The 10,775-nt window shown below is 37.8% G+C and overlaps 1 protein-coding gene across 1 annotated transcript in view; it reads left to right on the top strand.

The window, feature by feature from the left end:
• Positions 1 to 10,775, top strand: part of TANGO6 (transport and golgi organization 6 homolog (Drosophila)) — a 242,816-nt gene that overhangs the window by 33,187 nt on the left and 198,854 nt on the right. The window contains exon 7 of the mRNA XM_006860217.1: positions 4,821 to 4,903. Within this exon, the coding sequence (XP_006860279.1) occupies positions 4,821 to 4,903 (83 nt within the window). The remainder of the gene's footprint in view (positions 1 to 4,820; positions 4,904 to 10,775) is intronic.

Below are 10,775 nucleotides of genomic sequence, written 5' to 3'. Positions count from 1 at the left end.
CTTATACAAGGTTGCTATGAGTCAGAACCGACTCGATGGCATTTAGATACAACAACAAATACTCCTATCCCCCTTCTTACACCTACACAGCATACATAACTACCTATGTAACCCCTCACAAATTTTTGGTTGTTATTACTATTCTTTCAGAATTGTGTGTTACAGCATTTACCATAGTTGTACTTTATTCTTGCTTACCTCTCAATGCCCTCATTTACCTGATTATGTTGTGCTGACTTCCCCCATATTGTGTAATGGCCTTCCCTTCACTAGCATTAACATGTGTTCTACTCTTGATGTGGCACTGTAGGATAAGTTTTGGACAGCAAGGTCAGTTTGAACTGCAAGTTCGGTGGTTCAGACTCACCAGCCACCCCTTGGTAACCTGTATCGGGTCACTATAAGTCAAAACTGACTTGACGGCATAACAGCTATCTGGTTAGTGGATCTCCCTCCCACCTCTTTCCACATGTGGTATACAAGTGGTAATGGCAGAGTAAGTTTGTATCATTTGAATTTCTTCTGTCAAACCTGATACCATGTTCTTCATATAATCCAGCTCCTCTGATTATACTCCTTCTCAGCATACAGATTGAACATGGATGGTGAAAGGATACAGCCCTAGCACACACATTTCTTGGTTTTAAACCACTCAGTATCCCCTTGTTCTGTTCTAACAACTGCCTCTTGGTCTATGTTCAGGTTTCTTATATATACAATTGTTCTGAAATACCCATTCGTTGCGAGGTTATCCATAGTTTGTCATGATCTGATATACAGTCAAAAGCTTTGGCATAGGCAATAAAATACAACCTGGTATGGCACCATAGGATAAGCACTAGACCTGAAGGTCTGTTTGAATTGCAGCGTTGGCAGTTGTAAGCCTTATACAGAGTCACTGAGTTGGAACCAACTTGACGGCACTTAACAACAACAACAAACTTCTTTCTGGTCTTCGTTTTCAGTCAAGATCCATCTTATGTCAGTAAAGATATCTCTCATACCGCATTCTCTTCTGCATCCAGCTAGAATTTCTGGCAGTTTCCTAACGATGTAATGTTGCAATCATTTTTAATTATCGTCAGCACAATTTTACTTGCCTGTACTATTAGTGATATTGTTTGATGATGTCCACCTTCCGTTGTTGTTGTTAGTTATGGTTAAGTCGGCCCCTGACTCACAGTGACCCCACACACCACAGAATGAAATGCTGCCCCCCTAGCCTGCACGCTTCTCCTGATTGGTTGAGCTTACCATTCAATCATTGTAGTCCTTAGGGTTTTCAGAAGTGGATCTTGAGGCCTGCCTTCCTAGTCTATCTGGAAGTTTCACTGATACCTGTTCAGCATCATAGCAGCACACAAGCCTCCACTGACGTTTGCATGGTGGCTAATATATACGAGGCGCTTTGGCTGGGAATCAAACCTGGGACTCAGATCTGCCTGGAAGACTCTTGTCTCTCATTATTATTGTTGTAGTAAGTGTGCCAAGTTGGTTTAGACTCATAGAGACACTATCTGGAATTTCCAAGCCTGTAAATCTTTGTGAGAGCAAAAACCTCATCTTTCTCCCGCTAATCCCATTGCTATAGTGTAGTGGCTACAGATTGGGCTGCAGTTTGAACTACCAGCTGTTCTGCAGAAGAAAAATGAGGCTTACTGCTCCAGTAAATATTTACAGCCTTGGAAACCCCCTATATAGGGTTGCTGTGAGTCAGAACCAACTCCATGGCACACTACCACCACTAGTACCATCCCATTATTGTAGTTGTTAAGTGCTGTGGAGACAATTCTGATTCATAGTGACCCTGTATAGGGTTTCCAAGGAGTGGTTGGTGGGTTTGAACCACTAACCTTGTGGTTAGCAGTCCAATACTGATCTTACACCACCACACCAGGATTCCATCATTAGTGATGTTAAATTTGGTTATTTGGTTAAAATAGTGATAAACATATTTCTCCATTATAGAAATACATTTTCCCCTTTGTAATGAATTAGTGATCTATGGAATGATTTAGTCAGAGACTGTGTGATTTTTCTGTTTCCCAATAATATTTCAAACTGTGGTTTAGTATCCAGTGATGGTTCTTGCTTGTAAAATGCTTTCTTTTATTCCTTCAAATTTGTTATTTAATATTCTAAAAAAGTAGTTATTTAAGTATCAGTATGTATTAATGGATTCATTTTTTTTATTCTGTATGTTATCATGCATTCCTGTCATTCATTTTGATGCTCAATTTTCCACAGATTTAGTCATTGGTTTTAGTTCTGTTTTAATGGTTTAGAAGATTGACATTTTCACCACTTCCCTGAGTATATTTTCATGCTCTGTTGAGTTTAATGCTGGGATGTAGAGTATCATTTTAGCCTTCTTAATCAACGAAAGAACCTTTTCAGATAGTGGTTTGTAAGGTTCAAATGGAGAGAGAAAATGATGACATGATTGGTATGGTTAAGTGCTTGACTACTAGCTCAGAGGTTGGTAATTTGAATCCACCCAGAGGCACTTTGGATGTTAGGCCTTGTGATTTGCTTCTGGAAGGGCACCCCCTTGAAAACTCTGTGGAGCAGTTCTGCTCTGCACACAGAGAATGCCAGGAGTCTGAACTGGCCTGATGGCAACTAACAACAACAATAAAAACATGATTAAACCAAATTTAGTTTTCTATTGACTATAGAGATGAGGCTTTCTACTCCCGTAAAGATTTACACCCTCGGAAACTCTGTACAGGGTTGCTATGGGTAGGAACCTACTCGACGGCACTTAACAACAACAACAACATGTATATAAGTAATTTGTTGTATGCATTTTTTGCATGTATATATACACGGAGGACTGGGGGTGGAGTTTTACTTGGCCCCAGTAAAGCTTAACCACACTGATCACTGGTAAAGTAAAATTTGTTACCATTCAGATATGTTAAACATGATATGAGTCAAAAATTGAAATTCCTTTATACATTTGATTGAAATCTAGAATCAGTACATTCTTCAAAACTGGCTCAAAATATGAAGTATTCTTTCTGTTGACCTTTGCAATTCTTATATTTCTAATTTCATGTATTAAATACTAATCTTTTAATTTTTTTAACGTTCACAAATTTCCGTTCGTTTAGAGCAGTGTAGTTCTCAAAGTGTAGTTCAAAGCCCAGCAGTGTCAGCACTGTCTGGGAACTTATTATTTTTATAGACTTTATCCCCGATCTACGGAGTCAGAAGTGGGTGGAGCCTAATATTCTGCGTTTTAGAGGCCTTCTGAGTGAATCAAGTGGTGTTATAGTTTGAGCAGGCATCTAGAGACCTAGATTCATTCCAATTGTGGATCATTCCAATAATATTTTTCTGTAGGGTCTTGCTCATTCATTCAAGAAGTATTAATTGAACATCTGTTTATTAGGCATTCTTCATGTATTGGGAGTGTGGTGCCTCCATACAGTAAGCACTGAAGTACCAATCATAAGGTACATGGTTCGAGCCCACAAGCTGGTCCTTGGGTGAAAGATGAGGCTTTCTGCTCCTGCAAAGATTTAAAGCCTGGTGGGAAACCTTCCCTACTCAGGTCGCTAGGAGTTGGAACCAGCTCAACAGCACTGAACAACAATAGCTTCATGTATTAGATTACATTTGTTAACCTAGCTGCATGTTTTGCGTGTTCAGTCTGTTGATAACAAAAAGGACAAGGGAATAATATGACTGATCTTATATAGTGCCACCATTCCTCTGGAAAAATAATCTGAAGTATGTTGTTGTTGTAGTTGCTGTGTCCCATTGAATGAGTTCCAACCCAGCAACCCTGTATAGCGTTTTTCGAGGCTGTAAATTTTTACCAGAGCAAAAAGTCCCATCTTTCCCTTGTGGAGTGACTGGTGAGTTCAAACTGCTGATGTTATAGTAAGCAGCGTAATGTTTCTTATATTGTTATTACATCTTTAGGACTTTGTGATCATTATTAATTACCTCAGAAATTTAAGCACACATTTTTATATGAAAAAAAACTAAAAACGTTTATTTTGGAAATCTGTTTCACATTTTAACAATGTTGCTATCAGAATGCGTCTGTCAATCACAGTTAGCCAGGTGGCAATCATGAAGTAGTTGTGTGTGCTTGCAAATGAGCATTAAAACTCACAAAAGTAATGCTAGTGACTTGGAAGGACATCCAGATGAGAATTGTTTTAAGAAATGTCATATCAGCTGTGCTCTTGGAATAGCATACGTAACATTCAAAGTGTTTCAGAAGAGTTGGGCACTGAATATCAAAGTTTAAGGACTCTTTATCTAATTTATTCCAATTATTGAGCGTGTATAGAAAATGATACATAATAAAACCATACTTCTGAATTAGTCTAAAAGAGAGCTTTCAATATTTTTTTGATGCTTTAAAAAGAGAAGTTTTAAAATACACTCAAACATACAAAGAAAATGATAAACTGTGTTGTTCTTAACACCTAGACACAGCCATCAATTAATTCTCTGCTGTTTTCATTTCATCTACTTCCCATTTTCTCATTTAATAAATTTGAAATAAAAATTCTAAGTGATGATATGTCATAGGTTAATTGACAGTTGATTTTTTCTTTCTTTCTTAGCAATACATGAGATAAGAATCAGTGGTAGTATGCTGTTGTTGTTGGATGCCATCGAGTCAGTGCCAGTGGTAGTATAGTTCCTGTGAAATGTGTTTGAATGGTGCTTTATTGGGCAGTGGTAACCGTGTCAGTTTACCAGGCCACCACTCCAGTAAAACTGTCTTTCTTGGGCTCAGTTTCTTTTGTTCAGTGAGGCACTGAGTGTGGGTAACTATATTTTTTGTTCTCTAGAGATTCCAGAACGTGACATGGTGCCAGGGACCGTTTTGGTGACAGAAGAAGAACTTAGTAGATGCATTGAAGATGTATTTAAGGTTGGTAATTTGAGTCATTAAGGAGCTCTGGTAGCGTAGTGGTTACGAATTGGGCTGCGAGCCGCAAGGTCAGCAGTTCAAAACTACCAGCTGTTCCGCGGGAGAAAGATGAGGCTTTCTGCTCCCGTAAAGATTTACAGCCTCAGAAACCCTGTACAGGGTCGCTATGAGTGGGAACCGACTCCACGGCATACAACAACAATTTGAGTCATTAATGCTTCTAGCTAATATTTGTACTTGTGTTGTTTTGTGCTTTAAAGTCACTTCCGACCTATAGCAACCCTATGTAGGATTTCTGAGGCTGTACATCTTTATGGGAGCAGAAAGCCTTATCTTTTTCCCATGCAGCACCTGATGGATTTGTATTGCTGATCTTCCGGTTAGATATAACCCACTACACCACCTGGGCTGTTTGTACTTAATCTTTTAAAATGATTTTGTCTTCTAATTGGTATTTTGGAATATAGGTGTAGCACTGTATGATATGCACTGTACTGAATTGCAAGGTCAGTGGTTCAAACCCACTAGCTGCTCATTATAAACTATGAGTCGGAACAACTTGACAGCACTTAAATTCAGTTCCTAAAATACCAGTTGTATTTTTGGAACTGAAATGTCAAATCTTAAATTTTAAACTATTGAAATGATTTCACCTTATAAACTGAAAACGGTAAGCTGAATTTTTTTAAATGAAAAAAGATACATTTAGAGACTTTTTTTTTTTTTAACTTTTTATTGTGAATTGAGTGAAGGTTTACAGAATACATCATTAGGTTTACAATCAAGAAATCAGACACTCCGTTTCATCGCAGTGATTGCAACCCCCTCAAATGCAGTATCACTTATCCCATTTCCTCCCTGTGATTCTTGTTTCCATTCCTCCTCCTTCCCAACCTTCTGAAATTTGTCCTAGAGTGATTGGCCATTGTATTGTGGGCATACCTCGCTACTGTTGTTGTCTCCCCTACATACCCATCTAGTGCTTGGCTGAAAATTGAGCCATGAAGATGAGTATAGTCTCGGGGTTCCATCAGTCTCTATCTGACCAGTAATCCTGGTCTTTTTTTTTTTTTTTTTTTGATTTTGAGTTTTGTTCCACATTTTTTTCCACTCTATCCCAGACTTTCTAATGTGATCTCTTTCAGAGCAGTTGGTAGAAAGTCTTTTGAAGGCATCTATGGAAGCATTTTTTAATACAGGCATCTTGAAAGTATATAATATTGAATCTACAATTTTTGATAGTATCACCATCATAAAGAAGTTAATCTGAATAAGTAAATCCAGCAACTGACTACCTAAGTATATACTGAAAATGTTTTTTCAAAAGTGAGAGAGAAAGATGAGGTTTTCTGTTCCAGTAAAGATTTATAGCTTCAAAAACCCTATACAAGGTCACTGAGTCAGAACCAATTCCAGAGCACTTACCAACAACAACAATAGAATATGTTAGACAAAAATGAAGTCATGAAGTCTGTGTTTTAAGACCACTTTTTTTTTTCAATGTTTATTTCAATAATTTAATAATTCTTTGTTGTTAAAATATTTATACTAGCTTTCAGCTTTCAGAGCTATGGTGGTGGCGGTTATGTGCCGTGGAGTTGGTTCCAACTCATAGCGACCCTATCAGAACTATAGTCCATGTAAAGTTATATTTCCATTTTAAAGAACAGTGGGACAGTTCTCAAAAAGTTAAACAGATATCATATGACCCAGCAATCCTACTCAGGTATCTACCCAAGAGAAATGAAAATGTTATACAAAACTTGTACACAAATGTTTATAGCTGCTTTATTCATAATATCCAAATATGTTAACAATCTAAATGTCCTTCAACTAATGAAGGAATAAACAACTGTATGATGGATGGAGAAGTGGCACTCCTGGCATACCACACAGTGGAGTATTACTAAGCCATAAAAAAGAATGAAGTATGGACATGTGTTACAACATGATAAACCCTGAAAACATTATGCTGAGTTAAGAAACCAGACACAAAAGACCATTTTACATTCCTACCAGTTGTGTATAAGGATATATAGAGAGTAAATTTTAAGTTATGTTCTTTCAAATAAGAAGAGAGATGTTTTTGTTTTTTCTGAAGCTCACTGCATGATACTGATATATAACTTTATCAAGAGATTCAAAAGTCATTCTCCATAACACTTATCGTCAGAAGTTCAAACCCACCAACTGCTCCTTGAAAACACTACAGAGTTGCTGTGAGGCTAAACTGACTTGATGGCACTTAACAGTGACACTTTACAACCCTTTATAGGACTGACCTGGCACAACAATATAAAATTAATTTGCTCATAGATAAAACATTACTTAGTGATTAGTAGCAATGTAAAAGCCTATTTATCTTAAGACTCTGGAAAAGATAGGTCTTGCATTTTATCCTAAATATTCATAGACAAGAACATTTCAGATTGTTGAAAGACAAATTCTATAAAACAACCTAGAAAGCAAGTTTTCTGAATTAAAGAACAAGTCCCCACTAACTTTCAGAAAGGTCATCTTCAACCACATCCCATAAGAAATATAGTGATATAAACGGTTAAATGGTTGGGTCAGGATAACATGAAAATGCTGTCAGAGTTAGGAGTAGTTGTAACCAAACTTTGGTACAAATATCTCGTAGTATCCTTTGGAATTTAATAAACTGCTTTTGAAGTGAAAATAAAGTGAAGCAGAGAGCTGCTCTCTGGCAAGTGAATTAGCTTCTAACAGTAAAAGAGGGAATCTCCTGTTCTAGCCCAAAAAGAGAAACAATGTAAGAGCCCTCTTAGTTCACTGAACAGCTTGGTGGGTTTAAAACCTGGAGAGGCAAAACAAAGCATGAGTTTGCTATAGACACTTGATTATGCACGAAGAATTTGGAATTGTCTTGAAACCAGGAAGGGATGTAGAAGGGTAATTATTTTCTACAAGGTTTTGGCAATTCAGCTGCAGTTGGAAAACAGAGGAAATGTGTATGTTGGAGACAAATGGTAAACATTGTGTAAAATTCAGCAACAAAGGATGTGTTGTCTTACTAACCTTCTGCTAATACTAAATTATAGAGTATGGCTCAAAGCAGGAAATGAGGAAAACATCTGGGATGGGTGAACTGATCCAGCAACTCGCTGGGTAACAAGAGGGTATAGTAGGTATTTAATTTGAGTGAGGCATTTGGGAGCATTTCCAGTTCTGTTTGTTTGTTTTTTCCTTTTTAGCATTCATTGAGATATAATTTACCATACAGTTTACCCATTCAAAGTGTACAATTTAGTATTTTTAAAGTATATTTATAGGGTTATTGTAACCATCACTACAATCTAATTTTAGAGTACTTTTGTCTTCCCTAAAATAAATCCCACACACATTCCCTATTCTTCTCCACCCCAGTCCTAGGCAAATACTAATATACTTTCTGTCTCTGATTTGCTTATTCTGGATATTTTATATAATTAGAATCATATAAGTCTGTGTTTAACTTGAGGAACTGTCAAATTGTTTTTCCAAGCAGATGCACCATTTAGCATCCCACCAGCCATCTATCCTTGGCCTTTACACATTTTGCAAGTGCACACCAACCTTAAAACAGCTACCTTTTTTTTCAGCTCATCTCTCAGCAGGTAGATTTTCCATATGGGGATCAAACATCAGCCCGTTGTGTCCTCACACCCTGTGGGTCATGTATCAAGTCCCTCTACTTGTCTTTTGGAGGCCTCTTTCATTGGGCTTGAGGTGTGGTACCTCCATTCCATCTGGTAGATGGAGAGGTGGAACTCCTGGCTCACCAGCAGTTCTCTCCAAAGAAATATTCCTTTACAAATTTGAACCCTCTTTCTGTAGGAGTAGTTTTTAATGTCCCCAAACCTGTTATCTTTGTCTGATGTCTTTCTTTGGAGCTTTAAATTTGTTTTGTCTTGATACCTCATTTGACATTTTCAATTTAACATCCTATATCACTTGTATTAAGGAACTCTGGTAGCGTAGTGGTTATGAATCGGGCTGCTAACCTCAAGGTTGGCAGTTTGAAACTACCAGCTGTTCCACTGGAGAAAGATGAGGCGTTCTGCTCTTGTAAAGATTTGCAACCTCAGAAACCCTGTGCCAGGGTCACTATGAGGCAGAACTGACTCCATGGTACTTAACAACAACAACAACATCACTTGTATTGGATCCCTAGTGGTATAGTAGGTTAAATGTTGGGCTGCTTAATTGCAGGGTTGGTGGTTCAAGCCCACCAGCTACTCCTTGGGAGAAAGATGAAACTGTATACTGCTGTAAAGATTTGCAGCCTCGGAAGCCCTATGAGGCAGTTCTACTCTAACTTACAAGGTCTCAATGAATTGAAATCCACTCAAAGGCAATGAGGTTTTTTTGGTTTTGGTTTTCGTCACGTATATTATCACAGACATTTATCCATTTGCCACCGCAAAGGCTGTGCAATAACTGCAGAGCCCTTTAGTTCCTCAGGGTCAGATTCCCCTTCGGACTGGTTATCTGATTTGTAAGATTACACCAGAATTAGAAATAACAAATTAGAAGTAGTTAGACTAAGTAAGTGTTAGTTGAATTGAACAGAACATTTGACATAGCCTCTTGTACTTCATCTGCATATAGGAAGTGTTTCATTTTCCTCATGTTTTATGTATGTACCTCACACAAGGTAAACTTATCCAAGCTATGAAGGGGATATACAGCTCAAATAATTGTGAGTCTAATGGCTTTAGTATCCTTCTTACTCTGGATGTCTGGGATCCTGTCTCAGATGCTTAAAGTCTTTTGTCCTATGTGGTATGAGAGAGATTACTGGGCTTTTCTTTGCTGAAAGAGGTGAAGATAGGCCCAGGTCGCATAGAGATTGATTCTACATAGGTCAGAGTAGAGAGTTGCAATGTTTTCTTACTTGGGCATTTTCTTGCTCTTTAAGAGGACTGGCCAGATTCTGGTATGGGGAAAAGGTTTTTGTTTTTTTTTTTAACATTCCTCACGATACTAGTCTGAGAACTCTGCAAAGGCAGAAGAAATTTTAGGCTAGGAGAGGATGTAGAATAGATCATTAGTTTATTTTCTACATTCTCATTTCCATTTTATCTCTGTTTCCAGATTCAAGGAATTTTGACTTTAATAATCCAAGTCTTTTTTTCCTCATTTAATTATAATGAGTTTCTAATTAAAGTTACTATGTGAGACTGGCCATTTGATGACTCTGAATTTTTCATTATTTTTGCAGAGTAAATTAGAATAATAGAATCTTAGAACTAGAAGAACCTTTATAAGTAACACTCCCCTCCCCCATTTTGTTGTAAAGGGAACAAAATCTAAAAGAAGTGAGATGACTTGTCCCAAATTATATATATAACTCATGAGTAGCAGATCTGGTCCAAGTGCCAATTCTCCCCCCACTGGCCTCTTTTTTCTCTCTGTTTTGTTGTTAAGTACTATTCAGTCGGTTCCAAATCATATCAACTCTAAACCCCAAATCATAGGGTTTCTGGTGGGTTTGAATCACTGATTGTGAAGTTGAAGCCATCCTGGCAGTTCATTGCCATACCAGGACTCCTCTTTCTGTTTAGAGAGGATAATATTTGCATAGGGTACAAAATTTAAGAAATACAAAAGGCTTTGTAATGAAAAGTTAGTCTTCCTCCTACCTATCCCCCTCCCTAGAAGCATTCATTCTTTCTGGATGTTTGTTTCTGTAACTGAACTGTGATCTGGAGTAACATACAAAGGTCTAAAAGAAGTTTCAAAGCTTTGGGAGATGCAAGTAAATTTCGTAAGTACTATAGAGTCCTGGTGTGGTGCTGTGGGTTAATGCGCCAGACTGCAAAGCCGTTTGAACTGCAAGGTTGGTGGTTCAAGCTCACCAGCTACTCCT

This window comes from Chrysochloris asiatica, unplaced genomic scaffold (genome assembly GCF_000296735.1).
Source record: "Chrysochloris asiatica unplaced genomic scaffold, ChrAsi1.0 scaffold00037, whole genome shotgun sequence".
In the NCBI taxonomy this organism is placed as follows: Eukaryota; Metazoa; Chordata; class Mammalia; order Afrosoricida; family Chrysochloridae; genus Chrysochloris; species Chrysochloris asiatica.
This window is presented reverse-complemented; position numbering and strand designations above follow the sequence as displayed.